Source organism: Glycine soja, chromosome 2, assembly GCF_004193775.1.
Source record: "Glycine soja cultivar W05 chromosome 2, ASM419377v2, whole genome shotgun sequence".
NCBI lineage: Eukaryota > Viridiplantae > Streptophyta > Magnoliopsida > Fabales > Fabaceae > Glycine > Glycine soja.
Genome location: NC_041003.1, coordinates 91,038 through 103,137, shown reverse-complemented (window position 1 = coordinate 103,137; position 12,100 = coordinate 91,038). Strand labels below are relative to the sequence as shown.

Genomic DNA, 12,100 nt, shown 5'->3' with positions numbered 1-12,100 from the left:
AATACTTGTTAAATATTGTGATGAATTTTACTTTTTATCCTAACACCACAATTTTATCCAAAATGTTTTTGTCTTTATATTTAATAAAAATCAACAATTGAATAAATTTTACTAATAATATTAAAATATGTAAAATTATAACGAAATTAATACATCAAACATAGTATATGTCCTGTGAATGCACATGACATACATAATAAGATTGAAGTGTGATATTTAATTCAGACTGTTTATCCAATATGATTTGTTTAAGTGTAAAAATAGACATAAGCGATTGAAAGGGCATGACAATTTTTACTTGGATATTATTATTATTATTATTATTTTAAAAAAATTGTCACCTTATTAAATAAAATTAAATATAAATTCATAAACGTAAGAAACTAGATATTTCTTTAATTCACATAAACATTAATTAATTCTTAATAAAAGAAAAATATATTATAATAACTTAAAGGTGATAGAAATCCTAATAAACTAACTAAAGCTATATAAAACTTAATTTTCTTTTCAGTTTTAAAATGGCTTATTTTTTTTAAATTAGATTAGATACCTTATTAGATAAAACTAAATATCTATATATTAAGAAGTAAGAAAATATATAATTATCCTAAATAACATGAATAAAGATAGGAAAATATTATCGTTAAATCATAATACGTGGATTCTCGTTGTAAATTTCAAAATACTATTTTCATAATAACATGGATTACTTTAACCGGTTTGAAAACCAAAAAGTGCAAAAGCATTTTTATTAAAATACGTGCATATGAATCAGAAGCATTGTAATTGTTTTCAAGAACCATACATGGATCTTGGACATTGACAATCATGCATGGATCTTAATGTTCAAAGAAGATCACATACCTACTTGTTTGTTTTTTTGTTCCAAGTTCCTCTACAATCTTCAAAGCTTGATTTTATATATTATGATTTCAACTTTCCACCACTTAATATTTGGTCATTTGGCTCACAGTCACTGCCAAAATACCGTCAATCTCCTTGAGAATATTTAAGATAGCAACTGAAATTAGTAAACAAAAATCAAGCAGTGATGAAGAAATTCTTTAAACAACTTAAATCTATGTTTAAAAACTAAGAACCTAATTACTCCATTGTATGGTAATATGTTTGATCTCTAATATGTAAGAACCTAATTACTCCATTGTATGGTAATATGTTTAAATCTATGTTTAAAAAATAAGAACCTAATTACTTCTTTTAACTAACAATTATATACCATTAATTTTTATACAAAATATTTATAATACAAAATTCATCCAACAGTACCCTAAAGCTAAATTACGTTAATACTATTTCAAAACACGTATTATTACAAAAAAAAAAAAAAACACATGACATCTTTCCTACATGTCATGAAAATAATCAATAATTACTAATTTTTTTAACAATTTTTTTCAATGTGTACTAACAAATATTTAATAAAAAATTCATATTTAAACTTATTATGAAAGGTAGACTTGTTATTGAATTATTAAATATAAAATATGAAAAAAGTTAAAAATATCTTATTTTTGTGTGACATGGTGTCTTTCATCGCTTTATCAATCTCGTCATCATTAAATCTAGGGATTAAAACAATAGTTATTGTATATTTCATAATTTGAGAATTATAATCTTCAATCAATCTAATGACACTTGTTTATATGAGATTTAAAAATAAGAACTCATTTAATTGGAAGAAAAAAAAAGTTTAATAATTAGATATTAATTATATAATAACTAAATTTTAATGAAATATAATATTTAGATCATGTTTCTTAAAAAGGATAAAATTACTATTAATTTAATAAAAAGTTAGGAGATAAAAAATATTATATAATAACTAAATTTGATAAAAAAATTTTATTGAGATAAGATTTCTTAAAAAAAGATTACTATTGATTTTATAATTTTTAAAAAATTAATGTTAAGAGATAAAAAATAATTACATAATAATTTAATTTTTTTAAAAAAATATAATTTTCAGTTTCAATTTTCAATTTATATTTATTTATTAAATAACAAAATCAAATTTATTTTAAATAAATAAATTCAACTTGAAAGTCATTAGCATGCACTCAAATTACCCCGACCCAACTGTGTAAAAAAATAAATTGTAATCCCACTAGGTGAGCTTGAGTGGACAGTTCTGTTATTTGTGTCTTCATTTTATAAAATAATACATTTTTTTAACTACCATACTTAGTTTTTTTGATTATCTAGTGGGAGATCAAAGTATTTCTACAATTTTGGATTCTTCAGGTTGATTATGAATTCATTATTAAAAAAAATCATGTTTTCACAATATTAAATCTAAGTCAGTTTTTTAAAAAATCAATGTAGAAAAATGAATGATTGATATTTTTAAAATCAATTTCAAATTTTGTCACAAGTTTCTCATCCTTATCTAAAAATGTATTTTGTGAAAATTGAATTTAAACATTCCTTAAAAATTTAGTGTGTGTTGGGAACTAAAATTATAGCAAGTGAATATACACTTGATCTTGTCAACTAACTAATATCTATGCATTTACTTAACAGGTGAGAAATTAGAGAGGGAATTAAGTGAATCTCAAATAAGGTAAAATCCGAAGACTTTTACACGTGTACAAGCTTGACGACTATAAAAAAAAGTCAATTGATCTGGTGTGTATATATTTACAAATACAAGGTAGACATTTCTAAATTTGGTCTAACTCTTAATGTATAGTCTTTTGCTTTTTATTTGAACCTTCCCGGGCATCGGAATGAAGCTTCCAATCAAGTTCATCATGTGTTCCCCAAGTAGCGCTTTCAACATCAGCATCTGCAACCTTTCAACCATACCAAGACTTTATTATCACCTTCTTAAGAAATGTTATGAAACACATTTTTTACTACTACAAAAATCTTAAAATCCTGTGGATTTCATCCCTTATCTAATAAACTCTGCTTGCAATTTTAACAAATAAAAAATATATATTAAAAAATGTCTTGTTATCGCTTCTGTCCTTTTACATCTATTCAGAAGGTGCTACCTCATCAGTTTCTGTCTCTAACACTGCAAACAACTCCTGTGGGGAGAAAGTTGATTTGATGCTTCTGGTATCGACTCCTTTGTCTTTCAAGCATTTGAGGATCTCAACCATAGAATCAATTCCAGACTTAGGATGTGGAACTCTCAAATATTGAACTTTACTTCCGCTACCTTTGCTGCTCTCAACACCTTCAAGATTTGCTTCAAGCTCAACATTTTTCCTTTGCAACTCTTCTCTGCATCCTTGTAGCCGTACAATCTCCTTTGCCGCCATTTGAATTACAGAATTATTATCCGTCTGCCAAGAAAGATAAAAAAAAAATAAAATTAGAGATTGGAAAAGGTTAACTAATTAAAACCCATATCATTCTATACATACTTTTGTTCCTTGTGGTAATATTGAATGCAGCGCCAAACAACACTGCCTCTGCCTCTGTCTTCTCATTCTTTCGTTGATCATGTGCCTGAAACTACGGTTTCTCTCATTCTCTTGTACGTTATTTCTCTCCACAGGCCAAGGCCAACTTTTTCTCAAGAACGCAAGCATTTTCTTACTCATGATCTGGGAATTTGACCCGTTTAGAGAATTAATTCTTCTGGGTAGGTCTCTATATTGAACAAAAGCGCTTGGAGTTGCTGCAGGAGGGGAAGCTTCAGCCTTGTTAATCTGGGAATATTGAACTAAATCACTTTGATCAGTGGCCAAAAAAGGTTCATCCCAGAAAATCTCACCGAGAATTTTCTCAGGAAAAAAGCGATCCATGACCTGTAGTATTATTGTGATTAATTTAGTCAAGAGTATAAGAGACAAAAGGTGTATTTATATGCAGTGGATATATGGGGTGCGGCACATTGAAAACATGGTCAATTAAGTTGTTTTGACCACTCGTGGTTCAAAGTTTATACACTTAATTAAGCTTCAGCTGATTTATTTTGGTGGTAGCCCCCGATCAAGAATTCACCAAATGGTGGACCGATAGATCACCCACCTTTCGTGAAACTAGTCAACTTTGTTACCATTGCGAATGGTAAAAGCAATAATAAAATAAAATAATCACTACTTGGCAATAAGTCAATAACCCAAATAAAGAATGTTGACACAGCATTGAGTTTTTTACTATCAAGGAAATATAAGGAGAACTTACCAGTCTTTTTAAGTTAATAAAACAATATTAAAAATATCATAAATTTATTTGGAAATTTTTTCTTGTGATTTTTAAGATGCAAAATTTATGAAAGAAACATTTTGAATCTTAAAATTTATTTTCAAGTCATTTTATTTTCAACTTAAAGAGATATTTTAAATCCTAAAATATTATTTTCAACTTAAAGGTAAAAAAATATTTATTTTCAACTTTTCAATTTAAAGTTATTTACTGGCTTTATATATTTTAAACTTAAATATTACTTTTAAGTTAAAAATTATTAGGTAATTTATTTATTATTTATTTTGCAATCTATAATAGAAGAAGAAGATGGAAAGTTTCTAAAATATTTGACCCAACGTATCCTTTTAAGTAGGAGACAAAGTCAAAATAAGGTGGGCCAAAACTACATTAAAAGGACGATCGAGGTTCATTCTTAAAAAAAAATATTCTTAAGGCTAATAATTTATTAAGTACGTATTAACTCTTTTTTTTTTAAAATGTAATAATAAATAATTATTTTGGATCTAAAGTAAGGAATTCCACTTTAATATTAAGCCTAGTAGCCGACCTTGCAATAGAGAGTGAGATTTGCATTATTTAATATTAATTAATAGTATTTATTTGTATTTTATCTAATGAAAAAACATATTGAAAACAATGTATTAGAGTAGTGATAAGTCATTAATTTGGCATGTTATAAAGGGAGTTTTGAGGGGTGAAGTTGTCTATCCCTCCATGATTTTGTTGGCAAATTTCTCCCTAGCTGAATTATACAGAATGCTGAGGTTGATGTGAAAGATGGAGAATCAAGGCAAAAACTTGAAGAATTCTATGGAAAAATGAGCTTTTGACAAGGAGCACGACCGTCATGAAATGAGGACAACTGTACTAAATCTGTAGAATGGAAAACCTCATCAAGGATATGCTACATTGAACACGACCGTGGTTCATTTTAGATAAAAGTGTATAACTCCCAGGGCTTTAAACTTTTACTTACTGGAGTGTTGATGTTTTTACAGAGTAACATCACCACACAACCACAAAATTGATCATTTTTAGGCATTTGCATAACTGGATTCCCAAATAAAATAACACACACAAGCACCTTTCATGCTAACGCGAGATTACATTTGATTAGCCAGTCTTTATTAATCAAATGCAATTAATTAGTTACAAGGAATTGCCATAAACTGTACATAATTTGTTACGTACAATATATATAATTTGCATGCCTCTATGAGTTGCCGCAGTCTATCACCGCCCTTTGTCAAACCTTATTATTAGACTCTCTGCGAAGCTTAATGATCCTCATAATAATGTGACAATCATTTTTCTAAAATAAAAAATGCGCTCTACCATATGTTAAAAATTAATCAAATCATTTTATGATTTTAATTACTCAATTAAGTTTGTTCTTTGAATCTTATCAGCAGTCTAAGTACATATGTAACGATTTTATTAGCTTAAATTACTTGGATTTTTGTTATGATGCTGTATAATCTCTTTTAAAAAATTTGACTAGTCACCTTTAATAGTATTTCTTCTTTTAATCACATTTTTTTTATCAATAAAAATTAAATTTAAAACTTTACTTAAGGGATCTAAGTTAAATATGTATTACTCGGACTAATAATTTATTAGTGTTATGGTGTCGTAAATAAATTTTTAAAATGTGAATGAAATATTTATTTTGAATTTTAAAAATATATATTGAACATTATTTGTATTGAATTTTGGATGGTTCTCTCGAAAGCATGGACAATTTTTTTGTATCTTATTTTTATTTTTCAAAGAAAATTGTACATGGTTATTTTACATGAGATGAAATTATATGTGTTATTAAATTAGATTAAAATTGAATGGAGTAGCAGTGAAGTAGTAGAAGAAAAAGAACAGGTAGGAGTTCAAATTCTGTTACCTCAAACAAAATTGCCTCAGAAAAAAAAAACATGACAATAAGAAAAAAAAATATTCGTTAAAGCTTGATTCATATTCAGAGGTTTTTTGAAAAAAAAATGGCATGTTAGATATGATGAGGTATGGTTCTTATTCATAAATAGGTTTGATTACCCTTATACACATTCAATTATATATAAAATCTCCTTTTCTAATTGAAAAAAAACTTGAATGAAGTCGTAAAGTACTAAAAGATTGAAGAAAGAGAACAAGGGAAGAGTTTAAATTCTGCACGTGCTGAACTATTTATTCAATCATCTAATTCAGAACATACAAAAGATGCCATTATTTAATTTTTGCCCAATCAAGTGGCCGTAAGGGGCAACACACTTGTTTAGGCACACATACATATATATAAATAGTAAAAAAAACACACACACCTGTAATCAACCGATGTGACCTCGATTTAATGTTTCTCCAAAACAAGCCTAGTTCAATGACTCAAGCTTTTAGGTTGCGGGCAGAATTGCAGTTGTGGACCTCGATTTAAAAGCATGGTCAGCAACATTACCACCATGGCAGCACTTGTAATTAACCGATGTGACCTCCATCACACGTCCACAAGAGGCATTCGGGCATGTTATGGTTGCTAGGACATCCAAAGTGTTAAATTCGCATGGTTGAGGAGCAGGTAGATCACGCTGTGTGTCGTAGTATTCTTGGAATGCAATGTCAAAGCCTTCTTTCAGGAGCACTCTTTCTTTCCACTTTGCTTGAGGCAGAGCAATCACAGTCCAAATTCTCGGAGTGCTTCTTTTGCCTCTTGCCTTCTATGCCAATCCAGAATCGAGGAACTATCTTGGGGTCTTCCTTTCCTAAATGGTAATAGTCTATTATTGCATCTGCCCTCCTTATTGTGTATATCGTGCCTTTTATTTTTATCCACTGCCGCAGTGAATTCTCGGCTCCACTGAAGATATACCTATCACCTTTCACCTGATCATTCATGTGATAATTGCACATATTATATACATTAAAAGTCTCCACTAGGAAACCTGCCCACCTCCCTCTAAATTCTGAATGCATGTACTATTTTCTCTATTAAGTGTTAACAAATTTTAATCGATGTCAAAAAAAATCCTATGTAAAGAGAATCCTAAAAGTATCATTAAAAGAACATTTTATTTTTTTATAAGCAGAACTAACTTGATTTCATTAAATAATAAAACTTGGCATAAGGTGTGACCAAGTTAGAATCCTCAAAAGAATATTAATTATATAAATATATACTTTTAATTGTTTTAAAAGTAAATATTAAATGCTTTTATATCTATTCAATAAATACTTTTCATAAAACTTTTCTATTTTTAAAGAGTAAATTAAATAATATATTTGTTTTTAACCTTTTATCATCCACTCACAAAATCCTTATATAAATTAAATTGATTGACTTTTGTAATGATTATCTCAAATTAATCATAGCTGTCTATAAACTAACTAAACTGTTATTGTTTTTACTTGTATACCATGAAGGTTTGTTTTCTTGGCCTCATGCCAGAACCATTTCCATTTCTGAGCAAGTAAGTAAGCATTTCCATTTCTGAGCAAGTAGGTAAGCTTCGGATTTCCTGAAAGGGAATGCGTGGATCCCCATTCGAAAATGATGTCCAAGGCATCATCGTTCAACATGGTACCTTGGGGTTTCACCACTAGAAGGATAGGTTTACCCTGGAACTTGAGATCCTCTTCCATTAGCCTGATGCTAGGTAAGGGTACTTGAGCACACTTGTTACGTGCTGCACTTGTTGCTGAACTTTGAGGGTCAGCACCTCCAGAAGAAGAAGAAGAAGAGAAGGAGAAGAAGGCTAAGGGAAGGGACTATGCTATTTCTCATTCATTCATGCCCATGCTGTTATTACATATTCCTATTTATACTGAATTCTATACAACTAATTTTGGCATTAATTTTGTGCTCTTCTAGAATATTCAGCATGCGCTCCTACACTACCCCTACTTCAAACGAAATCCCTAAGGTAGCAGGCCTCACAATTCTCCTCATGTTTGTTGTTGTTTGCTGCCCTTGTGCCTCCTTCTACCTATCACTCCCAGCCCCATCAAAAACACATTATCCTCAAGGTGTTGGGGGATAAACGCATTGCTTCCAAAAGTGATACCGGGGTCCCAAGGTTTATTCCGGCGAATTGCACCTAGTTTAGCAGGTGCGCAGAATGCAACGATCGTTAATGGAAGCTTGTATGTAGCCATGGCAGTCCCACAAGGAGAAACAATGCTGAAGAGTTTGTTGAAGGAAATGATAGTGCGAACAAGACCGGATAGATGAAGAACAGGCATAGGAAGCGGGCCCGACAAGGTTGTGGGCCGCGGCTGTATGGGTACCAAAGGCGAAAGTGGTGGCAGAGGAGGCGATGGAGACGTCATGGCTGGCGGAGGTTGCACAGTCGTGGGTGCGATGAGCATGGGTGATGGAGTTGACTTGAGCGGAGGAGGTGATGGCGGAGGCAACGGTGGAGGCGACGGCGGAGTCTGCGACAGAGGCAGTAATGGTGTGGAGCATGGAGGTCGGGTCGATATGGAGAGCGGAGACGGCGATGCTGACTACGCAAGGGAAGACAATGGAAGGTGATGGCTGGTTCTCGGAGGCAGTTTAAGGAGGAGGGCATCCAGTTGGGAGTCGAGGCGACGTGTAACGGCATCAAGTTTGGTCAAGGCGGCCTCAAGACGGTCCTCAACAGCCATGGAAGTTTCGTTTGGCGACGAGTAGTGTGGGTGGTGGTAGTGGAAGGTGGAAGCTTCGTACGGCGAGTGGCAGCCATGAAAGCTTCATATGGTGAGTGTTAGCCATGGAAGTTGGTATGGCAGCCATAGGCTCTCAATGAAAGCATCAAATTATTACGTGTTGCGCTTGTTGCTGAACTTCGAAGGTCAGCACCTCCAGAAGAAGAAGACGAAGAGAAGGAGAAAAATGCTAAGGGAAGGGACTATGCTATTTCTCATTCATTCATGCCCATGCTGTTATTACATATCCCTATTTATATTGAATTCTATACAACTAATTTTGGCATTTTGTGCTCTTCTAGAATATTCAGCATGCCCGCCTACATTACCCCTGCTTCAAACGAAATCCCTGAGGTAGCAGGCCTCACAATTCTCCTCATGTTTGTTGTTGTTTACATCCGTGTGTTTGCTGCCCCTGTGCCTCCTTCTACCTATCAACACTCCACCACCACGTACCACTTTATGTCACTCTTCAAAGTGTTGAAAAGTTCCCTCCTAGCATCCCCCCATTTGTTCTCGATCGGGATCCACAAAATCTTGAATTCCTCTTTCTTGAAACCGCTCTTGTCATTTGGATCTTCCACAAGTCTCTCATAGATTGAATTCAGAAGCCGAATCTCGTCTTCAATTCTGACCAATCCCGAAATGAATAGCAACAACACATACTTCTCCTTGAAAACCTCAACATTCTATATATTTACACAAAAAAGTTATAAAAGGACACGCACGCGTGGTTATAATACTTGAACACTAAGTTAAACCTAGAGTGCATTACACAATATATAGGAGGCAAAAATAATAAGAAAAATGATTGGTGGACAACTTTATATGTTATTTGCACTTAGTGAAATAAAGAAATAATATAGAAAAATAAGTATAATAAGTTATATTAGGTTTTTCTAAAAAGAAAAAAGTATGATGAGTGATATTTTTTTATCAACAAATGATATGATGATAAAAAAAGAAAGAAAACAAAATTAACAAGGGTTGATAGAGTGTTTGTAAAATCATTTAATGGTACGAACCACATTCCTGTTGGCGTTGCCATCATATATTTGAAACTTATATCCATTTTGATCGATCAGAAGCTTCAAAAAGTCTACAATATGTCTTTAGGCTTTTTAAAGGCCCTCTTACGCCGCCGGTAGTCTTCTATGCTAGCTGCAGTAATAAAATGAGAGGGAGTGATTTCTTTTCATTACGTTAAGTAGAAACTAGAAATTTGAGAGGATATTAATTGAAGGAAGCATGTGAAAACACTAATTAAGCACACAACCTTTTTGTTGCTCGCATATCTCTAGTTGCTGCTTGAACTCATCCAGAGCGGGAGAAAGTTTGGCACGGAAGTCCGATAATGCATAGTTCCTGAAACACAGAAAAAAGTTTATCAATTTGTTAATAACATTTCACCAGAAGTATATATAATATAGGTTTAGTTTAGATACAAAAGTTTAACAACGCAATTTATGAAAAAGATAAAAATAAGAAACTAAAAAAAATTAAACTATTCTATAAACTAAAATCAGTTTATAATTTATATTTAAGGTTTAATTAATAATTACTTGTATGATCTTTATAACTACACACAATCTATAGGCTTTAGTTCTTACATTTAGAAACTGACTATTTTATTTTCTATATACACACTTTTCAATTCCCACAATTTTGATCGAACAATTAAAATTGATTAACGAATGTATGTAAAGGCTGAGACGGATCCAAAAATATATCAAAAAGGACAAAAAAATATTCTTTTACACAATAGTTTAAATATCTAACTTTAATAAATAATAAGTTTTAAAAAAATAGTTATTATTAATTTTATATATAAAATTAGAGATAAGATCTATCCTCAGAAAAAATTAACATCTTCAGTTGATATGATAATTGTCTTTAGAATTTGGTGATCCCATATAAAAACATTTAACATGATCCTTGGTGAGAAGAACAAACAAAAAAGAGTATGGAAACATTAATTAACTTACGAAACAGGCTGGATGTTGGTGTTGCAAGCGACAAACAGTAAACAAGGAGGGGGATGAGCTGCAAGGCATCTGAGAGAGCGGGAACATCCTCAGTCTCCTAGGTTTCAGCAGAATACAAGGCTCCCCACCGTCTGCCATGACGAGCTTCACTGTTGTGTTTATATTAGTCACGAGAATCTGTCTGTGTTGGATTTGATTCAGCAGTCTCAATGAGTTTCCCTGAGGCTCTGATACCTGCTGAAGATTCCAGAAATTTCCATACTCCAACGCCAAAGCCGCTATTGCTATCAGCACTTTTGCGTCCCAAGAGTAGTCTCTCAGTTGTTGAAGAATCCCAAGTGTTGTTTGGTGTGCGTTTTCTGGCCCCCAAGGTAGTGTCATCATCTGCCACCGTACGTATATATAATTAACTTACTGGATTCAAACTTGGTCATATGTAATAAAACAGCAGTTCCAGTAACATCACATATGAATAAGAAAAAAGTGAGTATTGGCATTGTGACAAAAAATGACCTTAAAAATTATGAATAAGATCGATCAATTTTAACGACTTTTTAACATATATATGGACATAATATACCTGGCATGACATCAGCTTCAGTGTGGAGAATTCTGGTTTGAAACTGGTTGTAGATATTGGATTTCCTATAAATCCATTGGGCTCATCTATCTGCAAGACACCGAAAATTTTAATCAGGTTGCTGTATATATAGCTCGTCACTCTGAACTGAAGCTACATATGACATTTCACATTATTTATTTTTTGACAGAACTTTGACTCTACACTTAGATCCGCGCATATTGGTCCTATTGATTAAAAAAAGGAATCAAGCATGTCATTAGCAAAACAAGCACTAGATTGCATTTTGTTAATTACCTTATGAAGAGCCCCAACAATTTGAGTTGATAGCTTGATAACGTTGGACACGACGTTGAAGAGGGGCTCATTATCAAACACTTGGTCATCGTAAGTGTGGGATAATACGTAAACTTTTTCAACGATCTCAGTGTCACTCAAATTAAATGGGTTGGGAAGCAGAGGTTTCGGTTGAGTGTTGGAGTTCGACATGTCGGTGACTCGATCACCTTCGTAGGTTTGGATGCGAATTAATGAATGTTGTTCTGTGCTATCATGAATTTGCTCAACCAATTTATAGGTTAAGATTCTTCGAGGCTTTACACTTAGAATAATTAACTTTAGCTAAGATGGAAGTGTTTAGATCAGTAAATTATACACAGCAAACGTGAAACGTGCC

The 12,100-nt window shown here is 32.3% G+C and overlaps 1 protein-coding gene and 1 pseudogene across 1 annotated transcript; both read right to left on the bottom strand.

Moving 5' to 3' along the window:
* Positions 1 to 2,552: 2,552 nt before the first annotated feature.
* On the bottom strand, positions 2,553 to 3,807 carry LOC114377297 (transcription factor bHLH92). The gene is made up of 3 exons (XM_028335746.1): positions 3,399 to 3,807; positions 3,021 to 3,317; positions 2,553 to 2,816 (listed from the first exon to the last, which is right to left on the bottom strand). The coding sequence occupies exons 1-3, from the start codon at positions 3,780 to 3,782 to the stop codon at positions 2,703 to 2,705; spliced, it is 795 nt and encodes a 264-aa protein (XP_028191547.1). The 5' UTR covers positions 3,783 to 3,807; the 3' UTR covers positions 2,553 to 2,702.
* A 2,567-nt stretch (positions 3,808 to 6,374) lies between these two features.
* LOC114377286 lies at positions 6,375 to 12,100 on the bottom strand (annotated as a pseudogene).

Bases quoted from the DNA above. Each gene is read 5' to 3' on its own strand.
- LOC114377297 (XM_028335746.1), bottom strand. From the start codon at position 3,782: ATGGATCGCTTTTTTCCTGAGAAAATTCTCGGTGAGATTTTCTGGGAT. The intron at 3,318-3,398 runs GTATGTATAGAA...CTTTCTTGGCAG, and splicing joins TATTACCACAAGGAACAAAA to ACGGATAATAATTCTGTAAT. The intron at 2,817-3,020 runs GTAGCACCTTCT...TATGGTTGAAAG, and splicing joins TAGAGACAGAAACTGATGAG to GTTGCAGATGCTGATGTTGA.